The sequence below is a fragment of the Rhinopithecus bieti genome, unplaced genomic scaffold, assembly GCF_001698545.2.
Source record: "Rhinopithecus bieti isolate Rb0 unplaced genomic scaffold, ASM169854v2 scaffold_23303, whole genome shotgun sequence".
NCBI classification, from domain to species: Eukaryota; Metazoa; Chordata; class Mammalia; order Primates; family Cercopithecidae; genus Rhinopithecus; species Rhinopithecus bieti.
In genome coordinates this window covers 1,499,228-1,511,783 of record NW_016810922.1, presented here as the reverse complement: position 1 = coordinate 1,511,783, position 12,556 = coordinate 1,499,228, and the positions used below count along the sequence as shown (strand labels likewise).

The following is a 12,556-nucleotide window of genomic DNA, read 5'->3' as shown; positions in this document are numbered from 1 at the left end:
TAAAATGCTATTTAACAGCCTTGTCCCCTATTCATTATATTGAACCATACTCACACAGGCTTAGTATGAAGTTCTAAGTAACTTTTAGGACTTCATCAAAGGGTTTTTATTTAATCATAAAACAGTCCACAGGCTAATATTTTGTAAGAATATGAAAAATTAGTAATGATATCAAGTTAATATCACAATATTTACCAAATAATTTTTGGTGAAGTTGAATTAGGATCTAATTAAGAAATTGTGGGTTTACATACCTGTGGTACCCATCTGGAAGACACAAAGCTAGTCACTTCTATTACAGACAAGCCAGTTTGGGAAAGTCGATTGATAAGTTCAATTTTTATATCTGTAGGAACTATAACCTATGAAAACAAAAAAAATATTTTATAAGTAAATTATATAGGGTCTACTGAAGCACAAATAGAAAATTACTTCCTAAGTCAAAGTGAGTATTATTTGTAATTTATACATTCAAGTAGCAATTGAGAAAAGATATATAATCGCGTAACATATGAAATCCACATAAATCTTTACAATCTTAAATCTATTAATATTTAGACAGCATTTGAAGTAAATGATGTAAAACTACCTTTTCATTCTGCAATCCATCCCTAGGCCCAACTTCTACTATTTTAACAAACTCAGGGAGTCCAGATAACTGGGATGTTTCCTGAAATGCAAAACATAAGAACGAGAGAACATAACTTTTAGATTGCTACACTTGCTTATTTGAAAAGTTAAACAACTGCACTTTGTTATACTCTTACCCTAGAGAATTAAAATAGTGAAAAATCAATAAAATGATATCATGAAAATGCACTATTTATATTACTTGCAACATGAAGTATTTTTTCCTTATAACCAAATGATATTTAGTCTAGTTATGATTAAAATTCAAAAGATTGATTTATAAAATATAATTGAAGAATAATTGATTTACTCAGGACCTAAAGAGCAAATCTGTTGGGTGAGTCTGTGTATGATGATAAACTAACTACTGTTAGAGTTCATTTAAAAATTACATCTTGGCCAGGCACGGTGGCTCACGCCTGTAATCCCAGCACATTGGGAGACTGAGGTGGGCAGATCATGAGGTCAGGAGTTTGAGACCAGCCTGGCCAACATAGTGTAACCCTGTCTCTACTAAAAATACGATAAATTAACTGGGCAAGGTGGCAGGCACCTATAATCCCAGCTACTTGGGAGGCTGAGGCAGAAGAATCACTTAAACCCAGGAGGCAGAGATTGCAGTGAACTGAGGTCGCGCCATTGCACTCCAGCCCAGGAGACAGTGCGAAACTCCATCTCAAAAAAAAAAAAAAAATAGATAGATAGATAGATAGAGAGATAGATAGATAGATATTTACATCTTAATTTCTCTTAATTACATCTTAAGCTGGGCGCAGTGGCTCACGCCTGTAATCCCAGGATTTTGGAAGGCCAAGGCATATGGATTGCTTGAGCCCAGGAGTTTGAGACCAGCCTGGGCAATATAGTGAAACCTCATCTCTCTTTAAAAAAAAAAAAAAAAAAAAAAAATACAAAAATTAGCCAGGCATGGTGGTGGTGCATCCTGTAGTCTCAAGCTACTCTACTTGAGAGTCTGAGGTGGGAAGATTGCTTGAGTCCAGGAGATCAAGGCTGCAGTGAGCAGTGATTGTGCCACTGCATTCCAGCCTGGGTGACACAATAAGAACCTGTCTAAATAAATAAATAAATAAATAAATACCTCTTTAAGTTAAAAGACTACTTCTACTTCCATGAAGAGGTATACAGGATGCCACCCTCTATACCTTGAACTTGAACATGAATTTGATTTTGGGAATTGGGCCCAGAAAACTGAGGCTAGAAAAGGCAATGTGCTGCTTACTTTTTCTCTAGGTCACACAGCACAGTTACCACCTAAGTGTTGCTCCCTGAAAGACAGACCCACCCCTAGTGGAACCTATACCACAATAACCCGCTGGGAGCAGCCTAGCTCCAGCCAAATGTAGCAACCCCTTGTTCTACCTTTTGCTAAAATCTGAGATGGTAAATGGTCTGGTTTCTGAAACCTCTGCCTCTACACTAGGTACTATGGATCTAGTTTAGAAGATATATTTGCCTTGTAAATATGCCCATTTAGAAGGCTGTTATTTAAAACAGGGGGAAAATGAAAGAGCCTTTGAAATTGTATATTGCAGTTAAAGTCAGAAGCATACTCCATCTTTTCAGACTGTACCAACATAATCTCTGGGTACCTCTGAGCCAAGTTAAGTTTGGGTAACCCATCATCAAGTTCTTTAAGTGGATAGTTGACAGAATCAGCCCGGAACCACAGAACCTGTACTTCAAAGTTTTTTGTTTGCTTGTTTTTGTCTTTTATCAGGAATGATGAATCCAAGTCAACCAGTTTATATTGTCACACTCTGTCCTTGTAAAAATTACAGCATATATGGGTAAGGTGGCTGTTTTGAATGCAGAACCAAATTCAAGTCTGTGGAACAAAAAATATTAAAAGGCCATTTTTAGGGCCCAGAGCTGTTACAGGTTTTATCAGCATTCTGAGCTCTCAGCCAGAGAACCTAAATGGTCCCCATTACAATGTTTACAGACCACTCTCCACAATTTCCATGAAATTAGTCAATTCAATAAGCAAAAAAAGCAACCTAGGAGAAAAAGAATTCTCTTTTCTGCATTTTCTGTGCAGGTTGTGATGCATGAAGTTAACTTGAGAGAGTGGAGGGATGAGAGGAAGGCCTGGGGTTCCTCAGCTTTAGACTCCATTTGGATGACAAAATGAAATCATGCCTAATTTACAAGGTGTCTATAATTTCAACTGAACAATAAATAAAAGGTATGATATGGGAAGGTGAATAAGAAAAGCTCACTCCTCCTTCTTCTTATTTCTAGTCTTCAGTTGGCAGGAATGAAACAAGAACAAAACTAGGCAATCTTAAGCCATGTGGTCTTATTAGCACTGATTGTTTCTTGAAACTGCATTTCAACAACAGTTAGCTTGGCACATACATGGAAGAAGAGTTCTCTTTTCCTCAATGACAATATTTGCCAAAAAAAGAGGAAAAAAAGGTACATAATGCTTTTTAAGGTACTAACCATATGCTTCCTGAATACAATTGAAGAACTGAAGACCTTACTTTGCATCAATGTGTGTAGCTGGCATTATTAACAAGCAATCTGAATACATTAAATCACAGATCATTAACACTTATGGCCAATTCAATCAAAGCAGAATATGTGTTCACTTGATACTGTTTTTGAATCTAATGTTACTATTTAATCTTTCGCGACTATCTGAATTAAGCCAGTGACAGAGTGACAGAAGAAATCATCCAATATGATCAACAAGTAATTATTGAGCACAGTCCATATGTCATGCATTGGGCTGGGGCTGGGATATGCCAAAGTAGAACCAGTAATAAACAGTCCAATTATATATAAGAAGAAGGTAAGGAACAGCATGTAGTGGGGAATATCTGGGGAGAAGTATGTTCTGGTGGGGAGATAATTAGCTTATTTTTGAATTATTGAATTCTACGTGCTTGTATAACATTTAGTTGGATTTGCCTACTAGGCATTGTTTGTGCATATCTAAGCTCATTAGAAAAAAAGAGTCAATACAGAGGTAGTAATGCTTAGGAAGAGACTAAAGATCACTAAGAGAGGGCTCTCAAATCACACATAGTCAACAAGTATGAAAGACAGCCCATTTAAAAATGAGAAACTAGAGGAGGACCAGGTAACACCAGTACATGCAGTGGGTCACACTGCAGGAGCTGCACTTGGGGAACCTCAGAATTTCATAATGGGCTGTAGGCATACATGCCCTTTACCTTAGAGGGAGATACTATTTCTCTTTCTATGGCTGTTTGCTAGACAAACATTCTTGAAAAGATATTCTCAAAGAAAGGCAATCAGTGCCTTGCTAATAAAACATGCAGATATACCAGGGTTCCATAAAAATTGTTTCTCAATACTATTATTACCTCCATTAATACCCAATTATTTTCTTCAACAAAACTGTTATTGATTATCCGAGATTCAATTTGTCATCTACTCAAGAGACCTCTGACTTCCCCAGATGGAATTAAGTTATTTCATTTCTATATTTTCATAACATTTTGTAGAAGGCTATTTTAAAGCATATCTATGAGTACTTCTTTGCTTGCCTGTTTCTCCTTTTTTGATTAAAACCCTCAGAGTTATCAAAATGGATACATAATAGGCACTTGATCAATGTTTATTAAATGAATGACTAAATGAATGAATAAACTCACACCTAAAAGTTATACAAGTAAAATTGACCTTTATTTTAGCTAACACATGCTAAGTAACATTATTATAGTTATTGGGTGTAGGAGATGAATCATTCAACAAAAACTCCTGCCCATAACTAGCTTACATTTTAGTGCTATAGAGATCTGGAAGCAACAGTGAGGCAGGGATGGGAAGGGACACTTTTCTTACACACTGAATATATGAAAATTAACCAATGACTTGTAAGTTACAAGGAATTGTGTTGTGTTTTAATGTAGTCTAGAGAAGTTAGAAACATACTCCTTAAACAGGCCAATAGTCTAAAATTTATTTTTATAGCATTTAACTTCCTATGTTACAGAGCTCAGTGTATCCTGTTTAATGTGCAGTATAGTATATGATACTAGCGAAAAAACAAAAGATGTTTTATCCAGAGTGAATGTTTCAAAAGGCTATGTTTTATGGCTGAGTGTATGCCCACGTTTGGCATCAGATTTCTAATGGTTCACTTTCATAGAGTAACAACAAAAGAAACACTATCTTGAATTTATGTTACTTTACTTTTCCAAAGAACTTTTCTATCAATGTTTCATCTGTGAAGCAACTCTGTGAGGTAGGCAGACCTGAAAGAGAGATTAAATGACTTCCTAAGTTTACCCAGCTAAGCTCCCTGGCTCTTATTCTAGTTTTCTTTAGGTTAAGATTAAATACTTCACCAACTATTGAGTTATGGTTGAAGAAAATAATAATGAATCATTCTTTTATACAGAACATAAGTAATGTGTTTCACTCACATTTTTCAATCTTACATAAAATTAAATGGAAGGCATATTTTGATGGGGATTTCTCTGAAATCTTTAGAGTATGTGTGGGTGTATGACAGTGTGTGTAGGCTTGTGTGTGTAACATACACATTTCTCAGCAGTAATAATGGATGACTTCTATATATACAATCAACCCTTCTAATGGTGATAAATATGATTGCTTATTAGTCACCCTACAAGTACTGCTTTTTTTCCTCTAGGAAAATAACATCATCTATAGTAGAAATTTCTGGACAGATTTGCTTATATTTCATGCACTTCATTTCTTGAGGAGTATTATTTTGTGTAAACAAGGTCTTTATGAATATTGAAATATTCTGTTTCATAGCCAGTATTCCCAAGAACTGCTATGATGTTCCAATCAAATGTCCCCATTACACAGATGAGAGGGCTGAATCTGGAAATTGTATGACTTTCTTTCAAAATTAAATTAGGCTTTCTAAGGGGGCATTAGAGATCAGCTTTTCCAAGAGAATCTATTTTTGTTGTCTCATTTGAAATATGCACATGGTGCATTTTGTGGTAATGTTAAACTCTCCACATTCTGCTATTTGTTGCTTCTTAGATATTAATTTCTGTTTTAATCAAATATAATGAGAAACACAAACTATTATCAGTTATATAGCAGATATCCATAGAAACCTTGATCCTCCAGAGCAATCAAAAGATATTTCTCTTCCTGGGTATCTCTCTAGAATGGAAGGCTGACTCAACAAAGCTGACAGTGAAACCGTTCTTTCAGAATACCTGCGTGCCATTGTTGATTCACAGGCAATTTTGGCAGTTTAATAAGAATTTATTTGTAACCATATGAAAATAAGTTTGTAATGTACTATTATGTCATCTAAGACTCAATCAACAACATGTCTTAATTTACTAAATCAAAAAGTAAAGGAAGGCATCTGCTTACTGTTTAGCAGTATTTGGACAGCCAGAGGAGAAGTGGAGAGTTGTACTGTACTTTGTTTTCAACAGCCTTCAGTAAAAAGCTTTAGAAGAGATTAAAAACAAGCTCTAAAATAACAAAAGCCCTCTCTGTATATGTATACTAATATTAACTCTTGGAACTCAATGGAAAATCAGTGCAGAGTATCAGTGTAGACATACAGCATAACTAAATACAAATTTCTTCTGGAAATATATACATTTCATGAACACTTGAATCAATCAAGAGTAGTTACAAAAAAAACAAAAGAAAATTATACAAGGGGCATTTGCCACATATGACAGATTGAAATGTCATAGAAAGATGGACAAGATAAGATCATCTAAAATTGTTTATTCAAATTTTAAAATGAGGTTTTAGCATATTTACCATATCTGTTCACTTACTAGTTAAATAAATTCCATTTTTTTAAAAGTAGCTTGAGCAATAAATGCATGCAGGTGTTTAATATTCATCAATTATTGTTTTAATATGAAACAACTATATTATTAATAAAACAAACTGAAAGATGAAAATAGAAAATATAAGTAGATTAAAATAGATAATATTAAGTAGATTAGAGAATATTAAGTAATAGAGAAAATGGAGAATATTAAGTTTATAACATGGATAGTAATAAAATAATAGAAAAAACAAATGAGACAAAGTAAATGTAAAAAGAAAAAATCAAGAAATCAAGAATAGGAATTTTAATGCAGGAATTTAATTAAAGCATTAATAATTCAAGTAGTCAGAAAAAATTCTATGAATTGACAGAGCATGAGATGCTGTAAACATAATAATGCTTCTTTAAATGGTGGCTTATTTACATTATTTAGTTTTAATAAATAAAATTATTTATTATTGTATTCATGGCAGCTTAACATTGAAATAAAATAAACTGAAAAATAGCCAACATGACCTATAGGTGTTTCATTACAATTACAATCATTATTGCTATGTTGAAGGTTTAGATAGTAATAAACGTGTTACTTTGAAAATCAAAAGGAAATATTTGACTTCAAATATTTTATATAGAAAATTTCCTCTCCTTAGTGTCTTCACTAACAATTCACAGAATTTGTTTGATCTCACACTCTCCCATCTTGCAGTCAGTCCCAACATTTATTTTGAAAACTACTAAAATTATTTTTGCCTTTTGCAAATACAGGTGTGTGTGTGTGTGTGTGTGTGTGTCTGTATGTCTGTGTGGATTTGGTAAAGCTTAATTTTCTGGGCTAAAATTGTGATATGCCAAGTTTCCTCATGATAATATTTTCTGGAATGATACATTTCTGAAAATAGTGGTTTATAATAGGAAAAAAAAAAAAACTGTTCATATTAAGCCGGTTATACCAGCAGCATGTCCTGATAGCCACAAAGTTGAAGGAAACTATTAAAATGCATAAATTGTCAGAGCTTTCAAGTTCAGACTCCTAAGATGGCATAGCAGTGTTAGCTGAGGACACTTGGTTTAATATTTGGCTACGAAGACATCATTCTAAATAGTTATTTAAATTGGGGCTGTTATTATTATTTACAAAAAGCAATTAAATTTCTTTACATAATTTTTTGTTATGCCATGTTGGTTATATAATAATGTCAGGTTGGGAAATCACATCAGTGACGTGTTATAAGTTTTTGACTTTATAAGGCGCTCTATTAAGCACAGTAAGGCTACTCAGTCATCCACACAGTCATCAACCCAAATCCATTCAAACTTCAAATAAAATTTTTCAGATATTAATGAAGCTTTCATCAAAATACAGCTTTATGTAATGTTTCTTTTCTGATTGGCAAAAATAAAATGAGCATTTGCATGATTACGGACACACAACAAAAATTCTCAGAAACCAACAATCTTTGGTCCCTTATACTTCTTGATGTGTAAACAGTGTTTTATATTTGTTGGAGCTGAATTATTGAATGATAAAGGTGGCAGAAGGGGATGAGAGAAATGTTACCATATCCTAGTGAAGTTAGGTGAAATCTATACCTTTGGACATTTTTATTTATATGGTTAACAGACTATAGTGGATGTTGTGAGATGCTGCTCAGGTATGCCTAGGACGGAGGAATTCTCAGAAACTAACGTTTTGGCAGCTGATGGCATTTCACTGAGCCCCTTTTCTGTAACTGCCCTCAGACAGTGCCACTTTATTCAAAGTCATGCGCCCATCCTAACTGGAAGGGTCATACCAGCTCCTGGGATCCCTGTGTCACTGACTGAAGCCTCTGTTGTGACTACATCATAGTTCAACTTCTTCTTCCACCTAGTTTTATATCCTTTACTTCCCCCACAGTTATTTAATCCAAAGGCAATAACATTCTGCAAACAAATCCTTGTCCAGGAGACTGTTCCCAGGGAACCAGACCTAAGAAAATTAGTGCCAGGAGTGAGCTGAGGAAGTGGTCTCTAAAATGGGATTTGGGAGCTAGATCAGTTGCTGGTTAATTTTCAGTTAGTTCATATCTTCGAAGTAGGTGGGATATTGCTACTCCCTGGTAACCAGCAGCAGTCTAATTGTTAAAATAGTCGCTAGTTCTCATTCAGGACAATTTTGCACCCCAAGGGACATCTGGCAATGTCTGGAGAAATTTTTGGTTTTCCAAATTGCTGGGCACTGCTGGCATCTAGTAGGGTAAAAATCTTACAATGCACAAGACAGGACTCCACAACAAAGAAGACAAACAAAATCCATAGTGTTAAGGTAAAGCCATCCTGACCTATACAATACAAATTAATGAAGGATATAGTTCATCAATTAGTTTTGGTTAGCTGCTTCAATGTAAAAGTCAGGATCCGTTGCCTAGTCTATATATCTTAGCCAATTTTCAGATAAAAAAAAAACACAACTGACTGAAGAAGCAGCCAGATGTTTATGATGAGGACCTTGTAATACTAAGAGAACTATATAAAGTAATTCATATAATCTTTCCCCAAAGAGATCTATAGCCATTCATTTGAGTAAATTTATACTGGGTAAAGAAGAATACCAAAAATTTCAGATTCTTGGATACAAGGTTCAATTTGACAATGATACTTGGAGACCCAAAGTATCATTATATCCCCCTTGTTAAAATGAGAAATACAAGGGTCACATAATAAGTGGAGTCCTGGGTCCTTATTCCCTGTGGTTATTTCTCAGTCCCTGAGTATATAATTGGAAATAACATATTTAATATTAGGAACAGCGCTTACTGCTTATTAATTCCTTGACTTGTAATGTAAGAGCTACTGTAACAAGGAAGGGCAAGTAGAAGCTTCTGAAATCTCTCCTTCCTCTTCTTCAGATGAAATAGTAAAAAAAAAAAAAAAGAAGAGGAAAGGGAAGTAGGGAGAGGAGAAGAAGAAAGCATATTAGGAGAAACAGCAGAGATTATTACCATCCTCAAGCATCCTAAGAAAGTAAAAGATATAGGGGTGATGGCCTCATCATGAACCCCCTCTAATCACCAGTACAGCCTCTATCCAAACCAGAAAGATGTTATGATTTTGGAGGATGACACTAAGCTACCATAAAGTAAACCCCAATTATAGCTTCTATGACAGTTGCAGTATTTTCGCAAAAGCAAATTAACACTGCCTTATTTAAATTACATGCAGCCTCCAATGGATGAATGCTTTCTTTTCTATACCTGAAAGAAAAAACAGCATTAAAATTCCAATTTGCTTGGGACAGGAAACAATGGATTTTATGGAATTCTCTCATTGCTATATTCACTCACCTATTGTCTGTCATATTTCAAAGGGACCTGAAATAGCTGGACATTCTGCAGAACATCACATTGATCCACTGTTTCAAGACTAGTTAATCAAAGTTCTAACTATATGAAAGGAAACTCAATTAAAATGAATTAATAAATCATAAAAGTAATTTAAGGGGCCTTTTAAAAAATGCAGGGATCCAAAAACACACACACACACACACACACACACACACACACACACACACACAGAAGAAAAATGATTGCTGAATACTCATTACAGAATCTAAAGTGTCAAATAGACAAACCTATAGTGATCTATCCCTGTAGGGCATATACATGTAGTGTAGAGATTTAAAATCCTAAACATGAATGCTACCAGTCCTCCATTTCAGACTCAGGGCAGATAAGAGTAATTCAATATGGAAGTTTTTCACAATGAGTACAGGTGCATCTTCTAGGCCTTCTCGGTAGAACTAACTACTCCAGTATCTGCTATCCAGGTAGAAACTACTACCTAAATTCAGGTATCTACCACCAATGATTGACCCTATTCTGCAAGAAAAAATCCATTTTCCATCCCTGGTATAATGAAAAATTCTATTGCCACTCTGTACCTCATTTATTCATCTATAATAAAGGGAGGTTACAATAGCTAAAAAGAGTTGTGGCAAAGCCACACATAGTGCTATATGTATATATGTGATGACCATTATACAAATAATAGGTACAGAAAATTATTTTTGTTCATTTATTCATCCACTTACTACTGACTGGACATTTAACATGTGTAAGACCCTGTGCTAGAACTTGGTCAAAGAAAGCTTATTTTGATACAAAGATTAATTTTGAAGGAGATACCCTGGTTAAAATATTCCTAAAATAAAGTATTAGTTTATTTAGAAGCTTTGTTTCCAATAGCTCTACTGAAGCAAATCTTAGATAGTTTTGAAAAATGATGTTATGGGCTGGGTGTGGTGGCTCACACCTGTAATCCCAACAATTTGGGAGGCCAAAGCGGGCAGATCACCTGAGGTCAAGAGTTCGAGACTAGCCTAGCTAACACGGTGAAACCCCATTTCTAGTAAAAATACGAAAAATTAGCCGGTCCTGGTGGCGCGTGTCTGTAATCCCAGCTACTCAGGAGGCTTAGGCAGGAGAATCAATTGAACCTGGGAGGAGGAGGTTGCAGTGAGCAGAGATCGCGCCATTGCACTCCAGCCTGGACAACAAGAGCGAAACTCCATCTCTCTCTCTGTCACTTTCTTTCTGTCTCTTTCTCTCTATATACACATATATATGTGTGTGTGTGTGTGTGTATATGTGTGTGTGTGTGTATATATATACATGTATATACATATATATATACATGTGTGTGTTTGTATATATATACATGTATATACATATATATATACATGTATGTGTATATATATACACACACACACACACACGCACATATATATATGTAATTAGCCAGGTGTGGTGGTGCATGCCTATAATCCCAGCTACTCGGGAGGCTGAGGCAGGAGAATTGCTTGAACCCAGGAGGCGGAGGTTGTGGTGAGTCGAAATCGGGCCACCGCACTCCAGCCTGGGTGACAGAGGGAGACTCCATCTCAAAAGAAAAAGAAAACAAAACATGATGGCATAGCAGGGCATCCAGAGTGGTGATGAAAAACTCTAGAGACAAACAACCTGGCTCTACCATGTACTGATGAAAAAACACAAGAACATAATTTAGTCTTCCTCACTCTTCTCTGTTAAAAGTGGGAATAATAATAGCACTTAGCCCATAAGTCTGTTTTACGGATTAAATGAGAATGTGTATACAAAGCATTTAGCACAGTGTTCAATGAAGAGTTAATACTTCATCAACGTTTGTCGCTTCCCTTTTTGCAAGGCTAACTTGAAGACATGGGACATTTTTTTCTGGTATTTTGCAAAAGGGTAGCTTAAATTATTCCATTTATCATCTTAAAATATAACTACTTGTTTAAAATTTGCAATGAAAGGAATCATTGTTGATAGTAGAGCAGATTACCTTACACAGTTCTTGCCACAATCAAAATAATACCTGGAAATTATTCAAGTTCTTTCAGCAAGGAGCTCAAAACACTTTGGAGACATTATCCCATTTTGGAACCTGCCAACAATTTTATCCACCTCCAGTGCTGACAACATCAACTCCACCCATCCTGTTCCACTTGGCAATGTCAACCTCAGTTTGAATCTTTGAGGGGCAACAGAGGGGCACTCACTTCAACATGAGGATAAATGAGAGTTCATATTCAAAACCTGGTTCAATAATGCCATAAGTGAATACAGGGGGCACAGATAGTTACTTGCGAGAAATGTTTATATGGAAAAAATACTAATGTAAAAAGCAAATTAAATACATTAATAATTCTGATTGGCATCATATGCTTAGAGGCAAGAATATCAAAAAAGTCATATCTTCTTCACAAGCTAGGCTTTAATTTCTTCTTTCACCCCAGGGAGTTTCTTTTTAACTTCAAAACATAGTTTTGGGGTATAAAAAGATCTAAAAATTTGAATGCATATCCTCTTGCAGAATACGGAGCTGGCCGATGAATAGTTAGACACTGATATCACAGGATAAGATTTGAGTTGACCTGCACCCTCAAGCAAAAGAGACTTCACGATTCCTTTAAGCAACCCAGTTATTCATTTATTCATCATTCTTGGGGTACACTAGTGATTCCAATTGCCACTATAGTCAATGCAATGAAAACACTTGATCTCAAAGTGTATCAGAATTTTCAGAAACCATAATATTTGGGACATTCAAATTACAAGGGCAATGAAATATACTGAGAACAAT

General features: G+C 35.3%; 1 protein-coding gene across 1 annotated transcript in view; it reads right to left on the bottom strand.

Moving 5' to 3' along the window:
- HMGCLL1 (3-hydroxy-3-methylglutaryl-CoA lyase like 1) overlaps positions 1-12,556 on the bottom strand; it is a 154,152-nt gene that overhangs the window by 115,383 nt on the left and 26,213 nt on the right. The window contains exons 2-3 of the mRNA XM_017893240.1: positions 590-670; positions 255-362 (exon numbers count right to left, since the gene is read on the bottom strand). Of these exons, the coding sequence (XP_017748729.1) occupies positions 255-362; positions 590-670 (189 nt within the window). The remainder of the gene's footprint in view (positions 1-254; positions 363-589; positions 671-12,556) is intronic.